The following is a 23,504-nucleotide window of genomic DNA, read 5'->3' as shown; positions in this document are numbered from 1 at the left end:
ATTCAAATTGATGCAGATGACTTCATCTTGTTGGCCAAAAATTTCAACAACCTCAACAATTAGTGTGGAGATCTCAGACTTCTCAGACAATTTGGGCCACTAACACAAGCCCATTTAAATTGACTGATGACATGTATTTCAAGTTTTTTGAACTTAAGGGTCTACATCTCCACTGTTCAAAGTTTGTTCTACTGGTGGCAGATATGAAGAGCATTGTCCAAAGTTCTATTCTGTTTACTGGACTAAGTCTCGTAAAGTGGAATTGTGGAGCCTTGCTCTGCTGAAGGAAGGACTGTGTTCCTCCTTAGCAGCTTTCTGCTCTGCCTCTAACAACATGGTTTTAAGAGAGAAGAACATTGCCTCTAGAAGGCTTTCCAAGAAAAACCTTGTGGGAACCACCACCCTTGTTTAGAATATCTAGATGGAGGGTGGTTCAATCACTAAACACAATAGTGGCTGGTAACCGAGGGACTTGACTGGGTTTAAACCTGTGACCTATGGCCTTTTTGTCAACAACATGCCTTGGGTGTATATTTCAACCAATTGAGCTAATGCTTGGGGCTTGCCTCTCTATCTATTATCAATATATGTGGTTTTATTGACTTGAGATGGGAGAAAGCACCAAGGAGGGGAGCTTGGGACATGACCCTTTTTCTTATTGTATTACCAACTGCTGACATTTCTGATGCTATGAATTGTCATTGCCTATCTTGCCCCACAATGAGGAGCTGCAGTAATGGCTCTTTTGGCATTGCCAGGTACTGACATTTCTGATATTATCAACTGCAACTTGATATTTTTCCCTACAATTAGGAGCTGCTTGGTATTCCTTTTGACATCATAAGGACAATCCATATTTGCTAAATATTTTTTTGTGTTTATTCTGAATGTTTGATCTTCTTGTTCTATCTAGTCAAGCTCCACGTTCAACGCCACAATCTTTAGTTTTAATTGAATTAATCTCTTCACTGTCTCATTCTGCATTAGATGCATCATGCATTAGAAGAATTTTTTTAATGTAGTGATGAAAGGTTTTGCATCTTAACAGATCTCCACACATTCATGTTTTGTATGAGCTATGCAAATTCAACTACGTTGTTTAGCTGTAAAAGATGGATCAGTCTTGTATGACCTTTTTGTTCTTTGTTTTCAAAGTTCTGATATGTTTATAGCCTGTACTGAAGCACAAGAAGGGAGTTGAAATCAACCAGTCTGTTCAATCACTTTAACTGCAGAGGCCTTCTAGGGCTTTCTGTGATAATTTTAGCTTTGCATTATTATGGAAGGCACAATTCCTACATCCACATGTTGCAGTAACTGGATGTCTATTCTCATGGTTTTTTGGCGGTGTACCCCAAATTACATGAATTTAAGCCAATCAGTTTGTAATCCCAAGTGAAATGAGGACAAGTGTACACCAGCAATTCCAATAGTGAATATCTCGAGGAGACCCTTGTTTGCCTTCATGCTTGTACAGAAGTTTTGCATAGTGCGCACATAGTTTCTGACTTATGTATTTGCTACTAAATTTTCTTTTTCAACTTGTCCTTCCTGAAGGTAAATAAAGCCTTTGGGAAAAGGAAAATAATGGCAGCATGACTGTCCACTCTTTTGTTACACACTACTTATAGTTTAATAGTGAGTTATTTAAATTTCAAAAAGCTCTGATTATTGAATTATTCTATTAAGTGTACCTCTGATCACACGGGCCAATAGTGTATTTAATGTTGTAATTTCAGTTTTGGAAGATTGGTCTTTAGTTGCACAATAAGAATTAAGGTCCTCTTATGGTCCATTTTTATGAGAAACTTTGTATGATTTTAGAGGTTTGTGATATGTTGTACTGTAGCATCCATCCATGTTCAAGTTGTTCGCGTTAAATCCTAATCCATGTTTTGTGTAGTCTAGTTATCTGCTTGATTCTATTTTATCTAGCCTCTCCTTTGGTTGCTTTTCCTCCATTCTGCATCGATATACATTATTTTGCACATATCTTACCCCATTGTCACCTTAAATGGAGTGGGAAACTATTCTCAAAATGGGATGTGTATCAATAATAAGAATAGAAGTTATAAAATTCCAGGAAACAAGGCGCGCGTCTATTCAATTAGTGATAGTATAATTAGCATATTGTATGTATTCAATTAGTGTTATCAAGCTGGCTAGTCTTATACTCTATGTACAAGCTTTCAATTATGTAACAGGTTTGAACCAATGCTATTATTTATGGTAAGTGAATCCAATCAATTTACATGGTGGTTCTTTGAACAAATGCTATTATTTACAGTAAGTGAATCCAATCAATTTACATGGTTAAGTCACTCTTAAACTATAACCAGTAGTTACACATCCTCTTTGTTGTTTATAACGAAGTTGGGATAAGTCACTCTTAAACTATAACCAGTAGTTACACATCCTCTTTGTTGTTTATAACAAAGTTGGGATTGTCTAGAAATGCCCAAACGAAGTGAATGATAAAAGAATAATTGAAGTCGAAATGGGTTTTTATAGGAATCAAGAGGGTTTTTATAGGAATTAAGACCATGATAGCTACTAATACCCATCCAGAAACCAACTATTTGACGAAGGGTTTACAAGAAAAAGTTAAAGAGTCTCATTCTAGATCTGCGAATATTGAAGATTCTTCCGAAACTCCATGGTCAACTTCGGTTTATTTTCTACAAGTCTGCATGTAATAAAAATGAGCTCTACTTTTCTTGGGTGGCAAGTGATGGTCTCTGTTATTTTTGCAACTTTATTATTATTGGAGTCTATTGGAGGTTTTCCAATTTCTGCTAAAGTTGTATGAATTTTTATGTCTTTCTAGGTAATAATTGGCTCACAAGAACTCAAGGAAAACCATGCTATTGAGCAAATTGTGGAGATTGTTTCTGAACATCAGAAGTATACAAGGTGTAGTTTATCCTTCCTAGTTTGTTGTTTATAATATATACTGACTATCGTTTTGCTTTTTAGCTGTGCAAATGCACCCATCAATTAAGACATTTCTCTTTCAGGTTAATACATCTCTTAGAGGAGATCATGGATGGTAGCCGCTTGCTTATCTTTTTGGAAACTAAAAAAGGTTGTGACCAAGTTACTAGGAAACTTCGTATGGATGGATGGCCAACACTATAAATTCATGGAGATAAAAGCCAAGCTGAGAGAGACTGGATCTTATCAGAAGTTAAGGCTGGAAAGAACCCTATAATGACTGCTACCGATGTTGCTGCATGAGGCTTGGGTATGTAGAAATTTATGTATTAAAGAATCGAAAGTTCACTTTTTGTACACCAGAATGTTTACAAGGTTGTTTTTTATTACCTATTCACGGTTCGTCTCTTTATTTTTTAGAATAGAGGAGGTTGATTATAGGATCAGCTATGTAGATTCCAAACTTCTTGCCTTTAGCTCCACGAGCTGAATTGACATGTTATTGGGGATTAGAACTGAAATTATTTGATATTTTCAGTGGGTTTGTCATTACAAGTTGGGTGGAGGGGTACAGAAATAATGCATTGATTGAAATTTAGGGGGTTGATTTTTTCAAGTTGGGGATTCTGGGCTGCTAGTGGTTATTCCAAAGCATGGATTGTAGCTTGGCGGCGGTTGAATACAACTCCTATGTTTGATGGCAGGGAACCTCGTTGCCGCCGCCATTGCTCTGGTCCAAATTTATGGAGCTGGCTTTCTAGTGCAACCTGATTGGCTTTTGCAGCATGTGACCTTTCTCCCGTACGTGGCAGATTTTGCTGTAGTCTATTGTCAGATGGCAAGCCTTTCTTGGACTGTGTAATAGGAATTTCATTATTGAAGCATGGTTTCTTATTGCATGGTTATTGTTCTATGCTTTTGTCTTGCATATGGACATTTCAATAGGGCCATACCTATATCACCCAATTGGATCTACTTGGGAAACATATAAAGCCAATACTATTAAATTAGGCCTGTAGTCTGAGAGTTCATTTATGCATCAGGTATATTCTTATGTTGGGTGCAGGGATAGAATATACTACATCTATTGCCAAATATAACATTTTTCTTCTTAGTAATAGAAAGAGATGACCTATTTTCCATCTGGTGATCGTTATTGGTGCTTCTTTTACTTACAAGATAGAGATGCTTGCAGTCCTCTCTTATTCTATATATGCATGTATCAGCCATTCACATTGATTATTTTTGGGCATCAATTATATCCATGTAATTATTTTCTTCCTCCTGGCATAATGTTTTGGGTATGAACTGTAATTGACAATCTTGTACAAATAAGATCGAGTTCTTGAATTGCATTAATTAGTCATGTGTACTTGTACAACTAAGATGATATGCTTAGGCCCTCTTATTATATTTTGATTACAAGTCCAGTTTGATCTTTTGACACATTCTCTGTTCCATCAGACAATATCGATTTTACGTATTGTTTTAAAATTTCATATCATTAATCATCTCATTTTTTTTCCACCTGTCAGGCCGTCAAATGATAGAGCATACAAAGAGGCTAGTTGAAGAAAGGTTCACAATAGTTGGTGGTTACCAATACAATGCTGAGGTAGGCTATTATTTAGCAACTAAAGGCATTTGTAACCTTTGAACTGGATCAGTAATGACAGGAAGTACACTTGTTGTATTCGTGATAGTCCAAGTTCTTGAAATCATAATGGGTGATCTGATCCTAACCAAGATTTCTATTGTAAAGCTTGATATTATATTTTTATATTTGAATCTAGGTTGTATATGGAGATACAGATTCAGTTATGATATAGTCTGGTGTACCAAATATAGAAGAGGCCATGATGCTAGGGAGGGAAGCCTTAGATTATATTAGTGGTACATTTACAAAGGTACAGTGTCAAGAATTTTAAATATCCGTGAAGCCTCTAGAGTTATTAATGATGTTTTTGTAGGGATGAATGTTTTAATATCACCTTTCTTTATAAAACTAATCTTCTTTTGACATTCCACTTCCATGAAATCTTTGTAAATATGCACAGGACAAGATGATGAGTTATGCTTTTCTGTGGCTTATCTGCATCTGTTTGGTGCATCTTTGGCATCTAATCAGTGCGTTATTTAACATATGCTTTTATGCAGCCTATTAAACTAGAATTTGAAAAAATATACTACCCATACTTGTTGATCAGCAAGAAAAGATATGCTGGGTTGTTGTGGACAAAGCCAGATGCTTATGACAAATTGGATACTAAAGGTGACAAACCTGATCTTTTTGTTTCAAAGACAGGCCTTAGTGTTTTTGAAGGCTCAAAATTCTCTTAGAAAAATAATTTATTTGATGCCTTCTTAATTATTAAATATTCTTGATCTTTTAAATATTCCATATCAACAGGCATTGAAACAGTGTGAAGGGACAATTGCCTGCTGGTGAAGAACTTGGTTACAGAGCGCCTTCACAAAATACTCATTGATCGTGACATACCTGGTGCAGTGCAGCATGTCAAGAACACTATTTCTGACTTGTTAATGAACATAATGGATTTGTCACTTTTGGTGATAACTAAGGTGAGAACAATGAATCCTTCTGCATGTTTATGACCAAATTTGTTTGACCATTTGTTACTTTTGAAATGGAGAAAATATGATAAGGGGGAAGAGGAGATTTACATTGTGAGCAAGTCACTTATTACATATTCTTGGTTTCAAGTGTTAGAAATATATACTATATACCTACTTCGGGACATTTCACATGATTTTACAACTTTTAACTTTACTTGAATTCTCATAAAATCGTGAATTTTTCAAATAGCTCTTTAACTTATCTGCATCCATTTAGATTATTATTCTTTTGATATACATGTAATTACATTTGGCTTTGGAAAATGAACCTAATTTACATTGTATGTCGTTTTCTTCGTTATATATATATATGAATTTGAGGTCTTCGTTTTTACAGATTTGAAAGGCTGTCAAGGAGGTCATGACTGCTTAGGTATAGAAGGTGTGGTTCGAGTAAGCCTGGGCTTCTTTGTATCCAATTTTAAAATTTATATGCCTTACAAGTTGTTTTCCTTTTAAACACGTTGGATACCGGATTCTAATTTCGTGTCATGAGCTTTTTAAGTTTGAAGTGGCATCATGTCTTTCACAAAAGGTAAATCCGGATCAGTATCAAGGTCTGAATTTTCATGCAGAACTAACCACCCATTGGTTACAAACCAGATTATTTCTGGGGGCTTTAACATGCAAGTGGCCTTGGCAATTTTCAAATGCATAACCATGGCAACATAACTTACATAAAATCATATCCGCGTATCGATGCCATTTGACTATAAGTGGCACATGCGTCTCGGGCACTTCGTGCGATGTCAAGCATGTTATTTTCCCCAACAGTATTGGACCATAGCGATAGGCCTCTGGAGTCTGAACTGTTTACCTTAACATCACCTCAGATATTTTATTTCACTATGTTTCTTACAACAGTTGGAACTACGAAGTTTCATGAATGTCGTGACTCGTGGCATTCAGGATGGTGGCCCTTGAAGAGCCTTATGTGGATTGCTCTGATGGTGATCCCCTTTTTTATTCCATCAGCTTTTATTCAATTCTATGGTGAGTTTACTTAAAATCATTCTTAGCAATCTATTTCAATACCAAATCTGGTTCAAATTACCAATTTTTACTCTGTTTCTACTTAAATTAGACAGGTTTCATGACTTTGTGGCAAATTGCAATTAGACATCAAATTGTCCAAACATGGACTTCATAAAATGACATGTCATAAACTAACGTCTTTGTAACTATTGATGCAGGTGAAGTTGCTAGATTTGGTGTCGGGTATGCTTCTCTTCTTTCACATTTTTTGGATACAATGTGCCTTTTAAGTACACAAACAATCTGCTTGGATAAATTAATTTCTGGAGAATCAATTTTACATTTGCTGATTTGTAGAAAACACTTGATGACAAGTCCAGGGGTGGGGGTTGGTGATATTTTCACGCAATGTTTCACTAGTTCAATGATATCTAACAGATCCCCCGTACAGCAATCACCTACGTCATCAAAATGTCTCCCTACATTCTGTACTTATAAGGGATTCAATCAATATTAACTGCTAGCAATGGGAAGAAGAAGTGTCAAGGGAGGCTCTTATACAATTGAAGAGAATCAAAACATGACAATATATAATATATCTGCATTTTTAATCTCATCCTGAGAAAAATTGATTACTGTTTAGCTGCAACAGAAACAGATGTTTGCAGGTCATATCCTTTATCAAGGCTATCAGCGTATTCTTAAGGGCATTGTTGTTTGTCTGTGCTAACAATCTCTTTGTTGAGTCAGGGTCTGACAAAGACTGGAGATGACTATGCAGTCAAGGCAGCACAGGTGGAACTAGCTGAGCGCATGCGGAAGGTAAATACTGGAAACAACTTCTCAGAACAAGTATAATGAATGGTGTAATGCCTTCTGGTTCCATTTCAATCCTATCTCTCTATTTTTATTACTGCAGTGCATCTAAAGACTCTTGTAACATTTTGCTTGTCCATTGTTGGATTTTTTAAATCGATGTCATGTTTTAAAGCCATGTTGCCCCTGGTTTACAGAGGGATGCTGCAACTGCTCCAACTGTGGGTGATCGTGTTCCATATGTCATCATAAGGGTTGCAAAAGCTGCCAAGGTAATAATTAACCCCTTCTGTGCTCAGCATAAGTCTCGATATTGTACTAAAAAATGGTTATTTTAATTATTTTGTTATGTTTTATTTGGAGGCATAATTTACAGAGGGATTGTGGATATAATGACTAATGTGTTTACTTGGGCTCAGGCATATGAGAAATCTGAGGATCCAATTTACATACTGGAGAATAACATCCCTATTGATCCACAATATTATCTGAAGAATCAACTGAGCAAGGTGAAATACCAAAGCATCATCACTTGCAGTTTATGCTCATTTTGAAAATTTCACCAGTGTTTCAAATATATCTTGATAGATAGTAATTCTTTCCAGCTAAGTGTTTTTTATTAGTGCTTGTTTTTGCTCTGTAGCCACTGTTGAGAATATTTGAGCCCATTTTGAAGAATGCAAGCAAGGAGCTTCTTCATGGTAGTCACACACGAGCAGTTTCCATATCAGCTCCTTCAAATAGTGGAATTATGAAATTTGCCAAGAAACAACTCAGTTGTATTGGTTGTAAAACACCTATCAGGTATTTAGTTAATACAAGTAGAGGGTGTCCTGCATGTGGTTTCCTTTCTTATAGTAGTGCACAATTGAGAGTAACTATTATTTCAGTTTGGCGCTTTAGAAAGCTACTAGGGTTCATCTTTTTGATGTGGAAAAATCTACGAGGTTGCATGATTCCATGCCTGCTCTCCTTGTAAGAAGTTGTCTAGCTTTCTTATAATAAGAATGTCTGGTTAGGTTGCTTCATACTGAAATTCATGATGTTACTTATTTCATGTTGCCATTGCGACAAAGAAGATCATACACTTTGTTCACATTGCAAACGAAGAGAAGCAGAATTGTATCAGAAAACAGTTGCAAATGGTAAGCTGGTATTCTAATACCATTACTCTTTATTTGGAGAATTTAAAGTAGGCATTGTGTCTATTGTTCTCACCTAGATTTTCTATCATATGAAACTAATATTTGATCAATGTCAGTGAGGGAATTAGAAATGCTCTTTGGTAAACTATGGACACAATGTCAGCGGTGCCAAGGCTCTCTGCACCAAGATGTTCTTTGCACAAGGTTTTTGAATGCTATATTTCAAGTATTACATTTTCATAACATGATTTAAATTTACATTATGGATGTATTTTGTAACATTTGTGTGATCATGCATTTGTTTTTAATTAATAGGATGTTTTTTTTAAATTTTTACAATTACTATCTCTTTTATACTTACATCGATGTCCTATCCTTATTGCAGTCGTGACTACCCAATATTTTATCGTAGGAAGAAAGCTCAGAAAGACCTAACTGAAGCAGAGGTGCAACTAGAGCGCTGGCAGTTTTGAGGATGTTGCCTGTGTAGCTTGTACTTTTTTGTATTATCGAATATTTTTGTTTTCCTGAATTTTCTCTAGTGTATGTTTCTCTGATTTAATGAACCAGGGAATTTATTTGGTCCCTGAATCAGGATGAGCATGGTTTATTTATTGTACAGTAATTGTCAAGTCCTTTTTATTTAATGTTAACCAGTTCGATATATCTTTTCTCCTTGCAAATGAGATAGAGAAAAATTCAAAATAGATACATACTTCTCAAGGCACACCCTATAAATGCAATGTGCACGCATATCCCAAATTTTAGGAGAGCACACACCATAAAACATAGATCTGCAGGCTTACAAATGTATATCCAGACATGCATATAGTTGAATGGATGGATGGATAGGTAGATAAAGATGGATACACAGATAGATTGGCAGGAGCATTGCAACTACAGTGTTCACTACTAAAATGACTGGAAATAACATGACACATTTTACAGTTTTATTATTCGAAGAGTATCTTCTATGTTTAAACAATATCATTGAGAGTGAACACTGCAAGGATGCATATGATGGATTGAGGATAGTGGAACTCAAGTTTAGATCACCATATCTGTGATGCGCTGACTTTGAAGTTATTTCATTGGCTATCATGCGACTATTGATTAAGTACGCTTATAATACCGGTTTTGCATATGGGAAATTTACCATTGGTTATGTGATTAAAGTCCCTACAGGGGATCATTCATTTACCGTCACTAAAACAGTTATTTCTTTAAATGATTCTCATGGGAATGTTGTTCCAAACATGGATGTCTTTAACATGATCATGAAAGTGGTAATGAAAGCTGCCGAGGATTATGAAAAGGAAGTTATCTCAGGGTTATTCGTTCGCTTGTATATTTCAGGGATGCAGGACAAGGAGGTCACTCTTAGCGGGGATGAAATTAATTCCAAAATTAGGGAATTAATTAATTCCGGTATAGTGGGTGGAGAACCACAAGTAGTGAAATCTATGGTTAGGAAACCTCATTATCCCAATTATGTAACGGCACTCCCAGCTAGGCGTAAGGACATGAAACCTTTCATTGTTGCCGATACAGAGACTGTTCTCGTCAATGATGTTCATGTCCCTTACGCAGCCGGCTACTTAATTGTATACCCTGGTGATGATATTGCATCCATGCTTGATTATGCAACTCAAATCTTTTTCAGTGAGGATTCTGCCTTCATCATGCCTGAATTTGAAGAAAGAAGTCATAACATGTTGTCACACTTTCTAATGCACTTAGGTTTGGTTGCTGAGAGAAGGAATATTAACACTGTTTACTTCCATAACTTATCTCGGTTCGATGGTATTTTACTGCTGAAGTATTATGCTTCTCATGAAGTATTTTGAGCAGATTTATTTTTTTTTAAATAATTTTTGGCAGGAGCAAATCCGAGACAATAGTTTGAGCATATTTTTTTTTTTAAATAATTTTTTTTATTGTCTCTATAGAGACAATAGTTTGAATTATGGACATTTATTTTTTTAAAACAATTTTTTATATTGTCTCTAGAGAGACAATAGTTTGAATTATGGACATTTTTTTTTTTAATAATTTTTTATATTGTCTCTAGAGAGACAATAGTTTGAATTATGGACATTTATTTTTTTTTTAAATAATTTTTTTTATTGTCTCTAGAGAGACAATAGTTTGAATTATGGACATTTATTTTCTTTAAATAATTTTTTATATTGTCTCTAGAGAGACAATATTTTGAATTATGGAATTGTCTCTAAAAAGACAAAAATGTAATTGTCTCTAAAGAGACACAAATGAAATTGTCTCTAGAGAGACAAATCAAATTGTCTTTATAGAGACGATAATAATATGTGTTCTATATTGTCTTTATAGAGACAAATTTTTGAGACATTATATTTTGAGACACCCGCTTAGAGACAATATTTAAGACAATACACAAGTTTCATTTTGTCTTAAGTTAAGACAATTGACTCAAATATTGTCTTAAATATTGTCTTAAAATCCCCCTACATGTAGTAGTGGTAAAACGTGGGCTACAGTGGAACCTGTTGATGGAGCTTCCGTTGTAAATATTAGAGACCAAATGCATGTGAGTGTTTATATTGGTTTCCGATTGTAAATTTTAGTTATGCATGGGATTCAATGGCTACCTTCCGGTTGATAAAAATATCGAGTGACCATGACAGGTTAAAAGGCCTTATTAGGTATAGAGTAACAAATTAAATTAAATATATGGAATATACTGATACAGATACAAGATTTGATCGTTGGTTCTACAAGGAACTTTACCATAGGAAGATTACCAAGCACCGTGTGGATAGGCAGGTCAAATGCACCAAGGAAATGAGTTTGTTGCAGAAACCAGAAGAGTAATTGTGTAATTCAACCCACTCCGGGAACAACGACTCCTCCGGTACGTTAGATATATGCGGTTATAATTTGGAAAGGATAGGCAGCATTAATCTATATAACTTTTCCACAGCATAGCTTAGTTAGACATATTGTGCCATAGGCATAGAGAATTGTTCTCACATATGGTGTGGTTAAACGTACTCCGACTTAGTAAAAGTTACGAGGAACTATTTTGAGATGTAATGCATATAAAAGCAAATAAGATAGTTATATAAGAAAAAAATGGATCGATATCGATCGCTATCGTCCCATGCCTCCCTGCCTAATAAGATAGTTATATAACTTTTCCACGGCATACCTTAGTTAGACATATTGTGCCATAGGCATAGAGAATTGTTGTTCTCACATATGGTGTGGTTAAACGTACTCTGACTTAGTAAAAGTTACGAAGAACTATTTTGAGATGTAATGCATATAAAAGCAAATGGGATAGTTATATAGTATTTTTAGAGTTTCTATTTTTAAAAAATTAAAAAGTACGAATTGCATAGATTTAATTATATAAGAATGTATGATTTAGGTTATTTATTATGATTTATTTATTGAATTTTTGTGTATTTCTATACAATTATTTGTAGTATACCAGGGAATATTATATGATTATTATTTATTTTTGAAATATTGGCAAATTTATTCTTCAACAAAATTGTTTGTTTCGATAAGAGATTAGTTAAACCATTAGATTAGCTCCAATTTCATCAAATTCTTTTTGTAGTGCTCCAATTTTTGGTTGCCACTCCTCAAGATGCAGACAATAAAACTGGGATCTTTTGTTATCCCATTCAACAATGAAACTGGAATGTTTTGTTTTCCCATTCAATAATTGTGTTTGAATTGCTATAAAATTTAATCTTCTTTATATTATTCAATAAGGCAAATGAAGCATCCCCTAAAGGCTAATCAGCTCTATATTCTTGTTAGTGACATTCCATAGGCCAACTTTAAACAAAATATATGAGAAAATGATGGGTGAATAACCATCCATGCTCCACAATGACCTTGCTTACATGCTCCGTAAAAAAAAAAAAAAAAAAAAAAAAAAAACATACAAACAAAAGGAACATTTTCTTCAAAATGAAGTTCTTGAATGTGCCTTTGAACCTTTCTCTTTATTGAGACATTCTGCTCCAAGAAAGCACTACTAATTATATGAGTTTTCAAAGAAAAGTTAGCATAACCATCTTGGAACAAAATTTTATTTTGCTGCAACTAAATCCCCAAATTCCCCATAAGAAAAAAGAATTAAATAATTTTTAATTAAAAAACATAAGCTTTCTTCCATTGCAATCCTTTTCCAAACTCCCTACCAATTTAAATCATTTTTTACTTGCTCCAAATACATTGTGCTGTTGAACAATGTATAAACAAATTGGAAATAAATCCTTCCTCTTTCTTGCACAACATACTTATGTTGTGCCCTTTTCAACCATTCTTTCTATACCATCCCACTTTAAATTTTGTTTTATAAAACTAGCTATGAAAAAGACCTAATTTTAATTTGCTCTTGACTTTTACATTAATAGTTGTTCCACCAAAAATCTCTTTGTTGATTATAATCCTCCATTAAAGATTATGGTTCACCATGTAATTACTCCATGGATTCTCTGTTGGAGATCAGATGCTCAGCAAAAATAAACAAAATACACAACAGATCAATCATGCACATAAAGACACAAGAATTTAACGTGGTTCACCCAACCAATATGGGCTACGTCCACACAACATAGGCATCGGTAATCTTATTAATCAAATCAGGAGATTACAAAATGAAACCCTCACAAAACTCTCACCCTCATAGCAAACAATCCGAATGGTTGCCTGTTATATAGCAAAGAGAATCTAACCACCTCATTAACTCACTCACATCAAATATAGGAGGCATTAATCATCTCCCAACAACCTGGAGCTAATCTAGGAACTAAATTTCTATTGTTGTCACCTACAGAGATTTTTGCCTATTTTACTCCAAACAGAAAATCTCAACAATCTCCACCTTGACAACAATTAGCCTGATGCCCTGTTATTATTATTTTATCTTTTCTGCAAGCCAAGAGAAGCCAAACACCAGCGTAGCTTCTCTAACAAAATTGGTTTCGTGAACATGTCTGCACAATTCTCCTTTGTATGCACCTTTTCAAGAGAGACTCCCCTTTCAGTGATAACCTGTCTTACAAAATGATACTTGACCGGTATATGCTTTGATTTACTATGATAGGCCGGATTCTTAGCCAAATGTATTGCACTTTGACTATCACAAAGTAACCTGATGTTGTCCTGTAACCTACCAAACTCACCAAGCAAACCTTTCAACCAAACCGCCTCTTTGCAAGCATGCGAAGCAGCAATGTATTCTGCTTCAGTAGTGGATAACGCGACAATGTTCTGTAGCTTTGACATCCAACTTATAGCTCCACCTGCAAGAGTAAAGACATACCCTGAAGTTGACCTCCTCTTATCCAAATCACCTGCAAAATCGGAATCAACATATCCGCAAACAAATTCACTACTCTTATTGTAAGTGATACAATAACTACTTGTGCCTCTCAAATACCGAAGCACCCATTTCACTGCTGACCAGTGTTCTTTACCCGAATTTGCCATGTACCTGCTGACAACCCCAACTGCATGTGAAATATCTGGTCGAGTACAAACCATCGCATACATTAAACACCCTACTACATTGGCATATGTAATTCGAGACATATAATCCTTTTCTTCATCTGTATTAGGACATAAACTCGAAGAAAGCTTAAAATGGGAAGCTAAAGGGACTGAAACAAGCTTCACATTATTCATACCAAACCTCAAAAGTATTTTCTCAATATACTTTTGTTGTGATAGCCATAGCTTACCATTGCTCCTGTCTCTGAAAATCTCCATGCCCAAAATCTGTCTTGCTGCTCCTAGATCTTTCATATCAAATGTCCTTGCCATCTGAGCCTTCAACCTGTTGATTTCTTCTATGCTTTTGCTTGCTAAAAGCATATCGTCAACATACAATACCAAGATAATGAATATGCCATTATTCAACTGTTTAAAATAAACACAATGATCATATTCACTTCTAACATATTTCTGAATCAACATGAAAGAATCAAACTTCTTATACCACTGCCGAGGCGACTGCTTCAGGCCATATAATGACTTCTTGAGCCTGCAGACAAATTTCTCATTGCGATGGTGAACAAACCCTTTCGGTTGTTCCATATATATTTCCTCATCTAAGTCACCATGTAGAAATGCAGTCTTAACATCTAACTGCTGCAACTCTAAATCAAGCAAAGCCACTAATGCTAACACAATTCTAATTGAAACAATTTTAACCACTGGTGAAAAAATCTCATGAAAGTCAATACCGGCTTTCTGAGAAAACCCTTTCGCAACCAGCCGTGCTTTGTACCTGTCTTTCGTATCATTCACACCCCGTTTCAGCTTGAAAACCCATTTACACCCCACAGTTTTCCTGCCTTTCGGAAGCTCAACTAGATCCCATGTACCATTCTTACTTAAGGCCATCATTTCGTCCTTCATGGCTGCTTTCCACTTGTCACTATTTGAACCTTCTACAGCTTCGTGATAACACAAAGGTTCATCATCATTAGCGGTCAAAACAACTGAAGTAACATGATCATCATACCTTCTCGGAGGGCGTTTTATCCTTGTAGACCTCCTTAGGAATGTTTCTGGTGCTTCCACAATTGGTTGTCTATCATCCGTAGGAACTTCTTCATGATCGCCATCTGAGACCTGTTCATGACCTCCATCTGAACCCTGTTCATAATCTGATTCTGAAACCTGTTCATGACTAGAATCTGAACTATGGTCGTTATGACTATCATTAGAAATGTTATCAAACTGAATGTGCTGGAAATCAAATACATCATCCTGTTTCAATCTACTATCTACATCTAACTGTACAAGAGAGGATTCATTAAACTTTACATCTCTGTTGATGATGATTTTGCAGGTAGTAGGATCCCACAATCTATATCCCTTTGTTCCATCACCATACCCAACAAAGATATACCTTTTAGACTTTGGATCTAATTTAGTTCGCTGATGTTTAGGCACTACAGCATATGCTTCACAACCGAACACTCTAAGTTTAGAATAGTCACAAGGGTGTCCTTTCCATACCTCTTGCGGAACCTTGCAGCCTATCGCCGTTGATGGAGATCGGTTGATCACATAACAAGCTGTTGCCACTGCTTCTGTCCACAACTCCTTTTGCAACCCGGCATTACTCAGCATACACCTTGCTCTCTCTAGAAGAGTCTTGTTCATGCGTTCAGCAACTCCATTCTGCTGAGGAGTATAAACCATGGTCTTATGTCTCTCGATCCCTGCATCCTTGCAATAGCTGTCAAACTCCTTGGAGGAAAACTCACCACCATTGTCAGTTCTTAAACATTTAATAGTTCTACCAGTGTTGTTTTCTACCAATGCTCTAAACTGCTTGAAAACTGTAAAAACATCAGACTTCCTTTTCAACATGTAGACCCACACTTTTCTAGAAAAGTCATCAATAAACGATACAAAATATGATGAGCCACCATATGACACTGTAGGGGCTGGACCCCAAACATCTGAATGGATATAATCAAGTATGCCTTTACTAGTATGTTTGCATGTTTTAAACTTTTGTTTACTTTGTTTACCAAACAGACAATGTTTACAGAAATCTAACTTTCCAGTTCTTAGATTAGGAAGTAACTTACGGTCAGCCAAAATTTTCAACCCCCGTTCGCTCATATGGCCCAACCTTTGATGCCATAGGTGAATGGAACTACTGTCCTGTTCAGACACCGTAGACACATGAAATGACCCTGTTTTTCCTTCTAACTGAAACAGATTTCCTATTTTCTTAGCCTTCATCACTAGTAAGATACCTTTATAAATTTTCATAACTCCACCTTGAATTACAGTTTTATATCCATTCGTATCCAGTGCTCCTAATGAAATTAGATTTTTTCTTAGATCTGGTACATGTCTCACATCAGTTAACAATTTGGTTGTGCCATCAAACATTTGCAGTTGTATACTTCCTATTCCCACAATACTTCAAGTGACATCATTACCCATGTACACGACTCCATCATCAATTGATCTATATGTCTTAAACCAATCTTTATGAATACACATGTGGTTAGATGCCCCAGAATCTAACAACCAATGTTAATCATGTTTTGAAACATTAACAGACAATACCTCATCACTCATACCTGAACCAGATACTGAACCTGTATCTGTGGTGTTGGCTTCCTTCTTTTCTGTCGAAGAGCCTTCTTTAGCAGTCTGCTTTCGCTTCTAGCAATCCTTTTTCAGATGTCCAGCCTTGCCAAAATGCCAGCACTTCACCTTTGTCTTCTTGCCTTTGGACTTTGAACGAGAGTCGCTATGCTTTCCCCCGGAGTGTCTCTCTCTTGAGCGACCTCTGGCCATCATTACCTCTTACGTAGAGGTGTCTCCATTCGACCTCTTCCTTGTCTCCTCAGACAACAAGGCTCCAACAACATCGTCAAACTCAAGAATGTCTGTTGTACTAAAGCTTATGGAAGTAACAAAGTGATCCCAGGATTCGGGCAATGAACACAATAGAGTTATTGCCTTATCCTCAGAATCAAATTTTACATCTAAACTGTCTAATTGTACCAGCAAGGTATTAAAAACATTCAGGTGATCAGTAATCGAGGTACCTTCTTTCATCCGCAAACCGTAAAGCTGCTGTTTCAGGAGAATCCGATTTGTCAAGGATTTCGTTATATACAGCTTCTCCAACTTCGTCCACAAACCAGCTGCAGTCTTCTCTGACACGATGTTAAATAAAACATCATCAGCCAAACACAACCGAATTCCGCTCAAGGCTCTGCCATCCAATTCATTCCACTCATCATCTGTCACGGGGGAAGGCTGTTTGGACCTGCCCAACAATGCCTTTGCCACGCCCTGCTGTACCAGCAGATCATGCATCTTTACCTTCCAGATCTCGAAATTATTTTTGCCATTAAATTTCTCGATTTCGAACCAGGCACTTTGAGTTTTCGCCATTTGTATCAATCAAAAAACAATAATCTCCAAAATCCACTTTAAATACCAGCAATAAATAAAAACTGCCTATGCCTTTCTGCCTTTGCCTTTTTTAAAAAAAACTTGTTTGTTTGTTTACTGTGAAAATTACAAATATTTATGAACCACACACATGGAAGGGAATCTCGACGCGTACAGACTCTGCTGTCAAAAAACAAGGAAAAAATAAAGGTCTATGCAATACTCTTTGTCAAGTGCGCGTGACAATGATTTGGCAATGGAAGCTACATAGTACACATATGTGTATGGGGCGGTGACTAGAATTACGAAGCTTATCGTGTTTGAAAATCCATGATATTGAATCTGGTCTCCCTTATCTCATTAAGATCAGGTTCATATTTGTAAAACCAAATCTATTTAAAAAACCACTGCCCAAATATTAAAAAAAAAAAAAATTGCCTGCTTCTGGATAGTATTCATCAGTGCCACATTTCAAAAAATGGTGCCATGGACAATGAGTAATCCACACATCATTGAATATTGTGATAAAGCGCACCATAACCATCACACTCTACTATGAAGATACCTCATAACCTACATGATGCAGCACGCACCAGGTTTACACAGCAGTGCGCAAACAAAAACACTTTACGCATGTATTAATACGTACCAGGTTTACACAGCAGTGCGCAAACAAAAACTTTACGCACGTATTAATACGCACCAGGTTTACTCCACGCAGGTCCACGCTGATCTGGTGTGCACAATGCTGTATCAATACTGTTCTCCAGTCAAACGTACCAACAGCAATGTACAGGCCTCCACGTAATCTGAACAGAATCGGTTCTCGGCCTCCAGCAACAGTTTTTTGGTCTCCACACAGCTATATACGTTACACAGCACGCAGTCAACTCATTTAACAGACACGCACTCCAGCAAAACCAGGTAATACCTTCCCGCTCCAGCGCTCCACGTTATGCAGATCACTTACACGCACGCAGCACCTCCAGGCAGCAAATAAACGACCTCAGCTCCACCTCCAGTATGCAAGTCCAATCTTGCCTCCAACATGCTCTGATACCACTTGTTGGAGATCAGATGCTCAGCAAAAATAAACAAAATACACAGCAGATCAATCATGCACATAAAGACACAAGAATTTAACGTGGTTCACCCAACCAATCTGGGCTACGTCCACACAACATAGCCATTGGAAATCTTATTAATCAAATCAGGAGATTACAAAATGAAACCCTCACAAAACTCTCACCCTCATAGCAAACAATCCGAATGGTTGCCTGTTATATAGCAAAGAGAATCTAACCACCTCATTAACTCACTCACATCAAATATAGGAGGCATTAATCATCTCCCAACAACTTGGAGCTAATCTAGGAACTGAATTTCTATTGTTGTCACCTACAGAGATTTTTGCCTATTTTACTCCAAACAAAAAATCTCAACATTCTCTTCAACTGATTATCATGTATAACAAAGGATGTGATGTCAATTTTCTTTGGACCAAGTGCACATATCTATGCATGACAATGGACGTCATGTAAGTTTTCTATGAACCATGTGAACTGTATTATGGTTTATGATTATCATGTATAACAACAAATGTTATGTCAATTTTCTTTGGATCAAGTGCACAGTATTTATGCATGGCAACTGATGTGATGTAAGTTTTCTATGAACCATGTGAATCGTATTATGGTTCATGATGGCTGGGGAAAATAAATATGTGGTTTGTTTATTGCCTTTTATTTTATTCTTTAAAATCATATTATTAGATAATGATTAACATAATCCATAGTTTTTAATATAATATCAATGTGATATTAGTTTTATTTAAGATAATTAAAATTTATATTATATTTTCAAAATGAAAAATCTCTTAATAGCCCATTCAGGTCATTTTGAACTATTTGTTATAGTGAAATCCCTTAAATAAATTAAAAAATTCAATTGTTGAACCATGGAGCTCACTAATTAGATGCAAAAAATGAACATGGAATCCTTTACATAGATATGAAAAATCCACCAACGTGAAGACTTTTTAAGTAGATGAAAAAATAATACACAAATTATGAAAAAAAATGATAGAAACATAAGAAACATAAAATTATTAAATTTTCAAGGATTCCTCAATAAAGCAAAATAATGACCGGATAAAAAACATCTTGATTCCTCAGCAAAGAAAGACAGTGACCGAATAAAAAATATCTTTAATGGTAAAACATCACATATCTTAAATAATAAATAATGTTTTTTCTCAAATTTTATGTAATTTTAAACAAAGTAATTAATATTATGTAGTAATATTTTTCCAAATTTCAAACATTTTTCAATAAAATAAATAACATTATATTTATTAAGATTTCCCAATATTTACATCACATTGTTCCATCCCTAATTTTAAAATACTTGCCATCGACGAAAAAACCAACATCGTCTTTGTAAACTTTTTAGTAATAAAAACAACACAAATATTAAACAACAAACTTACTTTTTAATATTATATAACTAGCAATTGTCCCAAAAGGTACAAAGAGAGGCCGATAGGATTATTAAATTGGAATTTTTGAATTATTCTAGAAGAGTTAATTGGTTTGTGGAAAACTTTGTTTTCTTGCACTGGATCATTGTGCAATTACTTGTATTTAGATGTTTTACAATGAAACTCTCTTCAACTAAAATTGATATGTTGTCCATCAAATTTCTACAATCTACAAACAAGTGAACCTTTCACAAAATTTTGCAGTTGCATTCACAAGTACACCCTCTAGTTATCCACAGAAATTTCCTAGCTCCTGAGCTCTGGGTAGTTACTATATTCATGGATAATATTTAGCTTCAGAATAAGTGGCAGGACATACCTGAGTTTAATTTGGGCTCAATCATTTGGGATATCTAATTTCTTTTCTAGTTTATAACAAGGGAAACCTCAACACTTGCCATACGAGACAAGTAGTAGCCAAAAACAGTAGTCGGAGTTGCTAGAATGCCTTAGTGTTCCATTTAAAGAATTAAAGGCTCAGTGAAGGCATTTGAGGTCGTTGGTCTATGTGGGCTGGTCGATGTATGTATACAAATTAATCCCAATTCAACAAGTCCATTTTAACAAGTCGGTGTGCTATGCAAAAACACTGAAACCCAATAAAGAAATCCACAGAAGACCAAGCTAAATCACCACAATGAAATGTTAAAACTTCAAGCCTAGAAAAATACCAGAGTACTTTATTCAAATTCATAGCACCAACATGCCTGATTCTATATATAAACCTAGCCCAAATGAACAGAGTCGTCCATAGTCTCAAGTAGTAGAAGAAAGTGCAAATTTGCCAAACCTAGAATCTCCCTACAAAACTCTTATTCCTAAACAAAAAACCAGACTTAACCAAAATCTACGCAAAAAATGTTAACCAAACACAATCAAATGTGTGAGCATGTAAAGTCAACACAACAACTAAGGTAAAAAATTTGCAAAACAGCCAAATCAAAACGTTGATAGTCATCATACACCCATACGGTAACGAATACAAGTGAATAACAACTCATTCCAGAAATCTTCAATCTAGAGCAACCCAACAAGTAAATTTTTGTTTCCATCACAACCCAATACATGAATAAGCATAATTTTGTGATTTTTTTCTTTCACGTTTTACTGAAATAAGTTCAAATCAATGTTTGCGATGAACAAGAAAGCTCAAGCCAGACTTGGAGTGCAAGCCAAGGAAGAGGCAAGGGAAGAGGAATGATGTGGCGTGGGACAATGTCAACGGGTAGTCGGGGAATGACAGGATCAAAGGCTTTGGGCTTTCATCCAAGTATGGTTTCTGGTGATACTTATGGCTTTGACAGGATTGGAATGGGCCCTGTGGATGGGTTTGCAATGCCAGATATGTTTACTGCTCCAGTGAGTCAAGGCAGAGGATTTCCTCCTTATGGCCAACCAGGTCCTAGATTTGGCCCAGCTTCAGGGATCAATAAGAATTATCAATTCCCTAAACCCTTGGAAAGTAAAGTGACGTACAGAAGCTCGTTCCATGTATCAAGGACGCCTGGTAAACACCAATGGATACAATCTGCAAACTGCTCAGGATGCTGCTTCTCATCACTAGTAACGGTACTACTGTAAATTGAAGCGTGACCATCTTTGCGAAATTGGGATAGTCCTGTTATATCCAGTAGAGTAACAGGAAAAATCATAGTCCCTATAACTTCCTTCACTATGGGCACATGAGGAATCACTGGAGGCGAGTATCCTTCAAATTGCACTGGTTCAGTCTGACCATAGCATTTCTTCCCGTTCTTCTGATTCCAATAAATTGGGCTGCACATTTACATCAATTTTATGAGGAAAACCAGTTCGTATACCTAAAATAAGAGCCATAGCTACTTGAATAGATTTCATGGATATCTTGGAATTTGATCTATCATAAGAACAGTTATATTTTTTTAAAGCTTAAACTTCCAATTCCAAAATTTTCATGAAAACTGCAATCCACATAAAAAATTCCCTATAACATATACAATGTGTGTTTGTATAAAGATTTACCTGTAATGTGTAGGGGACAAGGTGCTAAAGAAGACAAGTGATTTTTAGGGATCGATATTTGCAGGTATCCAGTTTGCCCACGTCGTCAATGCCCTCTTGTAAGCCACAAGTGGATCCATGTTTGTGTAAAGATGATTGTTAGACATGATTAGGTCCCATCTGTCCAACCACATTCCAAACTATTACATTTTTAATATCAATTACAACACTAAATTTGGCTGCCCCTTGTTGAAAATTTTAATCAGAAAGTTCAGAGTTTTGATACTTCCCACCTTTGATCTTGCCACCAATGGGATGACTCAAAAACCAATACATCATCTCCTTTCCAGTAACCATATACAGAAAAGTCCAAATCCTTTTATTCTCATATACAATATCACCCTGTTTTTTATCCATTTATTTTCATATGCAATATCACCCTATTTTTTTGCATTTCATTTCCTTTTAGCATAAATGCAATGCAAAAGAGAACATACTTCTAGGGAGGCTAATTTGTTTGCATTTTTATTTGTGGGGTTTATTTTGATTTCTGAAATATTTTGGAATAGAAATGATTGAGGTAAAAAACCGATATTTTTTATTTTGGAATGGGATAAATAAGAGGAGATGAGAAATTGATGTCATAATATGTCACAAGGTTCGTCCAACTTTAACTTTTAGGTTCGAATTTTGGGGAACCTTAAAAAACTTTTGAGGTTCGGCGAACCTCATTGAACCTCATAGCCATTGACCAAGTCCGTAGATCAAAATTCATAACTTCATGTCACACCTCAAGATTGTAATTGATTCTTGCATTTTTTATGTTTATTGATGTTGATTTCTTACTATTTTATCTTATATATTCATATATATATATATATATATATATATATATATATATATATATATATATATGGCCAACCTCATACGAACCTCATCAAAAATTCAAACTCAAACCAAACCTAATCATTGTTGAACCCGAACTCGAACCCTAACCATGTGACATACTCATTTTTGTTGATTTTATTCCAAAATTAATGTCATTCTGGTCCATCTTATTCCAAAATATTCTTGAAAGCCTAAAAATTGAAAAGAAAAGTCTTGTACATCTTATTCTAAAATATTTCTTGAAATTAAGAGTGAAATGAAAATTTTATCTCACTCTTATCCATATTATTCCAAAAAATTCTTGGAAATAGACTATCAAAATAAGGATGGCTATTTTTACCTCGGAATTGAACACCCGCTGGGCTGCCATCTCCATTTCTCATAATCGGAATCCGGTCTTCCATTACCCTTGCAGTTATATCTGTCATCATCATAAGGGCACTGGCCAGCCTAAAAAAGAGGATAGGAGTCATCTCGAACCCATGTCCCTATGAACAGATCACATGTCGTTGCACTTGTTTCGAGATTGAGGGGACATTGTCAATCATCTCTGCAGCTATTTCTCCATGTGGAGTATCTTCAACGCTTGACACAGTTTCCATAACGTTTCCTCTTATGTCCTCATCATTAACATTGGTATTAGGCATATCCAT

At 35.7% G+C, this 23,504-nt stretch overlaps 1 protein-coding gene and 1 pseudogene across 1 annotated transcript; one reads left to right on the top strand and one right to left on the bottom strand.

The window, feature by feature from the left end:
- Positions 1-736: 736 nt before the first annotated feature.
- Positions 737-8,980, top strand: LOC149226120 (DNA polymerase delta catalytic subunit-like). The gene is made up of 9 exons (XM_089380112.1): positions 737-758; positions 3,639-3,772; positions 5,092-5,206; positions 5,399-5,517; positions 7,297-7,368; positions 7,560-7,634; positions 7,782-7,871; positions 8,006-8,166; positions 8,893-8,980. The coding sequence occupies exons 1-9, from the start codon at positions 737-739 to the stop codon at positions 8,978-8,980; spliced, it is 876 nt and encodes a 291-aa protein (XP_089236238.1).
- A 12,442-nt stretch (positions 8,981-21,422) lies between these two features.
- On the bottom strand, positions 21,423-23,227 carry LOC149226119 (protein PMR5-like; annotated as a pseudogene).
- Between the last annotated feature and the right edge of the window lie 277 nt (positions 23,228-23,504).

This window comes from Pinus tabuliformis, chromosome J (genome assembly GCF_031772625.1).
Source record: "Pinus tabuliformis cultivar Carrire ecotype Pingquan chromosome J, CPIR1, whole genome shotgun sequence".
NCBI lineage: Eukaryota > Viridiplantae > Streptophyta > Pinopsida > Pinales > Pinaceae > Pinus > Pinus tabuliformis.
The sequence above is the reverse complement of the archived record's forward strand: the minus strand, read 5'-3'. Positions and strand labels throughout refer to the sequence as shown.

What these genes read in the sequence shown, in the direction of transcription:
- LOC149226120 (XM_089380112.1), top strand. Translation starts at nt 737, where the DNA reads ATGGCTCTTTTGGCATTGCCAG. An exon ending in CTGTAGTCTATTGTCAGATG is followed by an intron (nt 3,773 to 5,091) that starts GCAAGCCTTTCT and finishes GCTTTTATGCAG; the next exon opens with CCTATTAAACTAGAATTTGA. An exon ending in CACTTTTGGTGATAACTAAG is followed by an intron (nt 5,518 to 7,296) that starts GTGAGAACAATG and finishes TTGTTGAGTCAG; the next exon opens with GGTCTGACAAAGACTGGAGA.